At 32.4% G+C, this 7,092-nt stretch overlaps 1 protein-coding gene across 1 annotated transcript in view; it reads right to left on the bottom strand.

The window, feature by feature from the left end:
* Window positions 1-1,125: 1,125 nt before the first annotated feature.
* The window catches only part of LOC106463669 (fructose-bisphosphate aldolase-like), a 9,508-nt gene continuing 3,541 nt past the window's right edge, over window positions 1,126-7,092 (bottom strand). Inside the window, exons 3-7 of the mRNA XM_013923725.2 lie at window positions 5,383-5,635; window positions 4,231-4,391; window positions 3,081-3,339; window positions 2,747-2,946; window positions 1,126-2,018 (exon numbers count right to left, since the gene is read on the bottom strand). Coding sequence (XP_013779179.1) covers window positions 1,926-2,018; window positions 2,747-2,946; window positions 3,081-3,339; window positions 4,231-4,391; window positions 5,383-5,635 — 966 coding nt within the window. The 3' untranslated portion in view covers window positions 1,126-1,925. The remainder of the gene's footprint in view (window positions 2,019-2,746; window positions 2,947-3,080; window positions 3,340-4,230; window positions 4,392-5,382; window positions 5,636-7,092) is intronic.

The following is a 7,092-nucleotide window of genomic DNA, read 5'->3' as shown; positions in this document are numbered from 1 at the left end:
CATTTAATAAATGTCTTGTTTTGATACACAAGTTGCTCAGGTTTTTTTTTTCATCTAAAAATGAGCAACATTAATTTCTTGACGACCTAGTATCTTATAAGATCAACTTATATTGAGGTTTCTGCCTGCTTAACCAAAATTTTTCAAATGGTATGTTAAAGACCAAAATATTAACTGAAGTAACCCAGCAGACACTCAAAAACAAAAGAATTTAAAAAAAAATCCAACATACACATTTAAAACAAGTCAATATGGTAGTGATACGAACATTAAGTTAAATTACTGGTGAATTTCTTAAGTCAGGTAAGAATATATTACCAGTGATAGGTAAGTAACTAACTATATGTTCGAGATGTTTTCTTAATTTGTACGTGCCGATTAAGAAGTTGGCCAGTAGTAGAAGATTACAATGAACGTATGGTGAAATTTTAAAGAAAACCCTCATATTACCTTAAATGTTCAAATATCCTCATCTGAAAATGTATAAGGAGTAAAACGCCCCCCCCCCCCTCCCAGTGGCACAGCGCTATGTCTGCGGACTTAGAACGCTATAATCCGGGTTTCGATACCCGTGATGGGCAGAGCACAGATAGCCTATTGTGTAGCTTTGTGCTTAATTACAAACAATAAGGAGTAAAAATAAGTAATTTTACACCAAATTCCTAAGACACAGAGTAAATGTAAGGCACCTATAGGTTAAGAGAAGTTATTTCTTACGATACAATTAACATTGTCGCAATTAAAAGTTCAACCACGACAAAGCCCAAAACACTCGTTAACTTTACGATAAAGTCTCATCGACTATTGGGGTGCGGTGGGGGTTTTGAGTGATATGCCCTCCCTCTCAAAATTCGGGCACTCGAATCGAAATGTCTTAACTTCATGATCTAGCTACGGTGCTGTTTTCAGTAAACTGGACTTTTGGCAAATACAGCTTTACAAGGAGGTAAAGTTTTATAATCAATGTTTTAATAAACAATTCTTAAAGCAGACATATCGTTCTACAGATATCTTGAAACTTAATGTTTTGTCTTCAAGTGAAAACGTGAATCAAATCTTCATCAAGTGTTGAACAAGTTTATTATTAAAGATTATGAATAATAAAATTTATAAGTAAATACAATCTGGGTTGAGTATAATGTTTATTATCACATTTCTGACATTACATAAAAAACAACAACTGTATGTCAGCAATGAACTGATTGCTAAGCCAATCCTGCGGTAAATATCCGATTAAATCTCACTTTTAAGTTACCAAATAATTTAAATCACAACACTGTACAATTCTTGCTCAATTTGGTTGAACGAGGATACCTGCTAATACTATGTTTTAAAATTGGTTGAACAAGGATACCTACTGATACTTTAAAATGAGTTGAATGAGGATATCTACTGATACTTTGTTTTAAAATTGGTTGAAAGAAGATACCTACTGACACTTTCATTTAAAATTGGTTGAACGAGGATACCTACTGACACTTTCATTTAAAATTGGTTGAACGAGGATACCTACTGACACTTTGATTTAAAATTGGTTGAACGAGGATACCTGCTGATACTGTTTTAAAATTGGTTGAACAAGGATACCTACAGATACGTTTTAAAAGAGGTTGAACAAGGATACCTACTAATACGTTTTAAAAGCACTAAATACTACTGGTAGTTCTGATTAATATAGAGAAAGTCTGGATTACAGTGATGGGGAAGAAACTAATCTGACACACTGGGATATAAACAACTAATTATAACAAAAAAAAGGGACAAAAAATAATTTAATAGTTTTTGAAGGGATTTCTTCTTTGAGAATGAAGAAATAAATCACCACAAACTGTGAAAATCTGACACACTAGAATATATAAGACTAGTTTTAAGAAGAAGGGGAAGGAAATAGTTTTGAAATGGATTCCACAAAGGAGGTTTTGGTTTCAGTACGCGTGGTCCTTGATGAACAAAACCTCTCCAGCTGCAGCTCCACTGACGCCACCACAGTATTTACCAAGTGAAGCTTCACTGTTTGCCTGTGTAAGAACAAAAGTATAAATATTAATACATCATTTTTTTGGGGGTACTAAATTCACCTTTCTTTCTACTGGATGAGCAAAACAAGATCAACGTGTTTCGTGATTTATATTGGCTAAAGTTAATCTTGCATTTTGAGAGCAAATAAAAATAAAGAACACGAACCTTCGTTTCATCCAGGATAAAAGACAAGTTCGCTACTTCCTAGGCACAAGTTTTAAAACAGACTTTATAATGACATTTTTTTTCCAAAGTGTAAAAACAGAGTTCTGTTAAATAATATGGCAACCTTGAGAACTACATAGAAATCTATTAAAATGTCCAGATATTCTAGACTGTGTTTTTAACGAGACGATACGAGCCCCATAGTTTGATCACTGATGCACTTGTGCAAATACATAACAACCTACCCAACTTTAACTTCATTAGCACTGTATTTACACAATAATTATATCACACTTGTAGCTGCCAACGATGGAAGACACATGCCCAAACACGATTCAAGAAGGGAAGAACCTAAAACGTTTATCAGTGAAAATGTCTTCAACAGTCATATTTTATTTAGTTAGGAAAATTAAAGAAATATGAATATTAAGATTTAAAAATACTTTATATAACTTGGCAATCATGCGTTTAACTCAATTAAAACTGTAACGTGACTTTGTCCGAAAACTATATATACTAAAGCACAAACAATAATTAAAACGTATCCTGTGAATTCACCAACCTTGGCCCTCTTTAAAAATTCCTGTTGTCCACTCTTTATGTTCTCAGCCTTGCCAGACCAAGCTTTCAGTGCACTTGCCTGGAGGGCTCGTCCGTAACTGAACGTAAGGGCCCATGGTTTTTTACCTTGATACTTGTTGATAGCATCGAGATTGACAGAAGCCTCTTCTTCAGACTGCCCACCAGACAGGAAAGTAATACCTGAAATATATATTTCTTTATTACCTTTTAAACAATTAAAAACATTTTTTTCTTCTCATTTATGAGGAAAAGCTACAGAAAATAAAAAAATCATAACAAAAATAACAATGGGTCATGTTACTCCTATTACTCACCAGGTACAGCAGCTGGTACGGTTCGCTGCAAGGCAGTCACAGTTGCCTTGGAAATATCTTGAGCAGTGTATTTGATTGGACAGCTCTGACCAGCTGTCACCATGTTAGGTTTGAGCAGTGTGCCCTCCAGGTAAACATGGTGGTCACTCAGAGCCTTGTAAACTGCAGCAAGGACTTTTTCTGTGACCTTCTGAGCTCTCACTAGATCATGTGGGCCATCAGGCAAAACTTCAGGCTCAACAATTGGTACAATACCAGCCTACAAAATGAAATAAGGTGTCTTTATGATAAACAAGTCTATATTATAATATTTGATTAAATAAATTAATGCAAAAATATTAAATAAGCAAAGAATATGAGCAGTGAGAACATGAGTCATTAAGCCTAATGTGTCTTGCATGTACTAAGCCTAATGTGTCTTGCATGTACTAAGCCTAATGCGTCTTACATGTACTAAGCCTAATGTCTTGTATGTACCAAATGATACTTCTTTTAAGAGTAATTTGCTCCTTTTCAGTTTATTACCAAATTATCTTAGAATGCATTTATAATTCACTTACAGAAAGAAAAAACAGTTAGGGTATAATATTTGAAGGTGATAACATTTTCTGTTTCATATGTTTAACTTAGAAATTTAAACATTTTTAGATTTAAGAAAAATAATGCTATATTTTTATATCTTCCAACTGGCCCTACTTTTAAACTCCCCAAGATTTAAAAAAAATTATGTTACTTTATAAACACTAAATATTTCTATGATGTACAACAAAAACATCAGTAGTTTTCTGAAGTTAAAAATAATGTTTGAAATGACCCTCTATTTTACATGACTTTCAAAAGAGACCTCTTCCATAAAAAAAATATTAGTTTACTAATAATTAAACTGACTAAACTCAACACGAGTTACAATTCTGATGAGAAAACTAACTCAATGCAATGACAAAACTAACTCAATACGAGTTACACTTCTGATCCTAAAAGTTACATTAATGATGTGCGAGATTACGCAAATGTCAAATCACACGAATTATACACCAGTAACAGCGTGGTGACCGATTGACAGAAACAGGATACGTCCCAACCCGACTTGCATTGACAAACATGCAATACATATCAAATGTGAACAATCTCGTTACTAGTGATAGATTACCTGTTGGCAACATGTAGCATAACGAGCCAAAACATTAGCATTCTCCAAGATGGACAAGGGAGATGGAGTGTGCTCTCGGATCTTTAAAACACATCTCCACTTAGCAAACAGACATCCCTGTTCTCTGTATTCCTGGCATCGCTTGGTTAGGTCATCTAAACCTGTTTTAAAGATTTTTTAATGAGCTTCAACAAATATCACGTTATTGTTAGTATTTTTTTTACATCATTGTAATGAGCTTCAGTGTAAATAGTGATACATTAAAAGTAAATACAGACATATAGCTGTAATTTTTGAAAATACAAAATAAATTTCATCACATTTTTTTCAAGTTGAATAAAACCCACTAGTTTCATACAGATAATCAAGAAATTAACATAATCTGTGGATCAGAACTAAAAAAAATATACTCAGTAACGAGCAAGTTACTTATAGTAAACTTGTGGCCAATTTCTCCATTCTAAAGGTTGCTAAAACTTTTAACAACCAGGTAACTGTAAGAATAAGACTTAGAATGAAGAAATATAAGGACTATATTTTCTTATTTTAGTACTTAATCTCATTCGAGGTATTATTACAGTATTAATTATCGTTTGAAACACGGTTTAGTTCTACATTTTTAAACACCAAACGTAACTTGCCCTGATAGTTTAGGAAAACAAATTAATAGTGAGATTAGAAATTTAGAAACATAACCCAACTCAAGAAGTTGGACGAAGCAGGTATGGAAAATGTGCGTGCGAGATCAACATTTCTGAAAAACAACAATGCAAGGACTTATCTTAAAATAACAGGAGGTAAACTTGTAACAACTTCTCAAGGAAGCAAATTCTGGCTTGCTACAAGTGTTAAGTAATAACACATGTGCACACTTTGGAGAATATTTCTACAAATTAGTGAAAATCTGTAGACATTACGAACACAAATAACAAAAACAACAAACGAGAAACTACACATACATCTATGAAAAAAGAATGAGAGAAATGTCTTCCTTCTAGTAACGGATTTGGGTTTATGAACAACAATAAACTATTTAATTTATATTATTTCAAGTTGAATAACACAGATACATTACAAGAATGCTACTGGAGAAGCTGCCAACGGCTACATAACTTCTTAAGTGGGTGTTAAGAGTATGACAATGTAACTTACCTTGGGTAGTTGATTCCTCATCAGTGCCCATCAGAGGCACAACACCCAAGTCAACCTTAATGCCTGGAATGATGCCTCGGTTCTTGAGGACTTGGATGAATGGAGTTCCGTCATCGGTTTTCTGATAAACAGTTTCGTGAAAGAGAATGACACCACTAATGTATTCATTCATTGCTTGGTCACTCGTAAAAAGCAGCTGGCGATACTGTCTTCGGTTCTCTTTCGTCACATTCTTATTCATTTTCATTAAACCCTGTTAATGTAAAATTATGAGAGGTCTGACATGTTCACTATAAATGTGCTTATCTAATGACTTAATGTTCACTATAAATGTGCTTATCTAATGACTTAATGTTCACTTTATCAGCCACAATGGGTAAAAGGCTCGTGGGAATTGGCGTGGAGAATACTGCAAGTACTGAATTTCATATTTTAGATCTATAAATCAACTGAACTGTCAGTAACAAAAATAACATTTTTCGTTTACAAAATGTAAATAATCTAACTTGGTAACCTTCGTCAAAGAATAAATTAAAACACATATTATAAATTGTATGATATTAAACGTATTGAACACCAGAAATTTTAAATTTACTTTATGTAGCTTCATCAACTAAAAATGACATAGAATTTGGTAATACCGAAATGTAATCCACACGTTCAGCATCATTTAATGGATTATAAAGGTTTGGTTCATAAGAATAGTATTTCCTTACAAGTTGTCTTTTCCTTTGGTTAGAACCGGGTGATTAGAAGAATTTAATAATTGATTATTTTTATGCGAGACTTAGATAGTTGGAATAATTAAAAATAGTAATAAACAAAAACTAATTTCAATTAGTTGAATATTTTCATGGGTCATAACACAAACCGAGAAATCTGAACAACCTTGAATTACTCAAATATAATCAAGAAACATAATGGCAATATTTTTATTAATTTGATTCTTGGTGTATTCAAAGAGAGTAATTTTGAGTAGTTAATTATTTTCATGACATTAATCAAGTTAATTATAAAGTTGATTAATCAGTTATTTTATGTGACACTAACTGATGCTCATGGGGAATCAATTAATTTAATTTAATTACAAGAACTTACTATTTTACTTTTATCAGTTTTGACAAGCACTTACTATTTTACTTTTATTGTAAAACAAGTTTGAACGTGTAAAAAGCTTTTCTGTAAAACAGACTTCAGAAAATGATCATCTCTTTAAATCTGTTTCAACATATAATTTTTTTTCATATTTTCTTATATTTGTACGTAATTACTTGTCATTTGTATAATAATTCACAAAGCTTGTGTGAACAAAACAGTTTATCAAAACCTTACTGAATGCACAGTGACCCAGCAAGTTTTGAAACCAGGATACTTTTTTCTAGAAATAGTAGACTCTTTCGTCTTTGTGCCCAAGTGTAGAGCAACTCAATTCAAAACTGATAAATGTAAAATAGTAAGTGCTTGTCAAAACTGATAAAAGTAAAATAGTAAGTTCTTGTCAAAACTGATAAATGTAAAATAGTAAGTGCTTGTCAAATCTGATAAAAGTAAAATAGTAAGTGCTTGTCAAAACTGATAAAAGTAAAATAGTAAGTTCTTGTCAAAACTGATAAAAGTAAAATAGTAAGTGCTTGTCAAAACTGATAAATGTAAAATAGTAAGTGCTTGTCAAAACTGATAAATGTAAAATAGTAAGTGCTTGTCAAAACT

This window comes from Limulus polyphemus, unplaced genomic scaffold (genome assembly GCF_000517525.1).
Source record: "Limulus polyphemus unplaced genomic scaffold, Limulus_polyphemus-2.1.2 Scaffold1458, whole genome shotgun sequence".
NCBI classification, from domain to species: domain Eukaryota; kingdom Metazoa; phylum Arthropoda; class Merostomata; order Xiphosura; family Limulidae; genus Limulus; species Limulus polyphemus.
The sequence above is the reverse complement of the archived record's forward strand: the minus strand, read 5'-3'. Positions and strand labels throughout refer to the sequence as shown.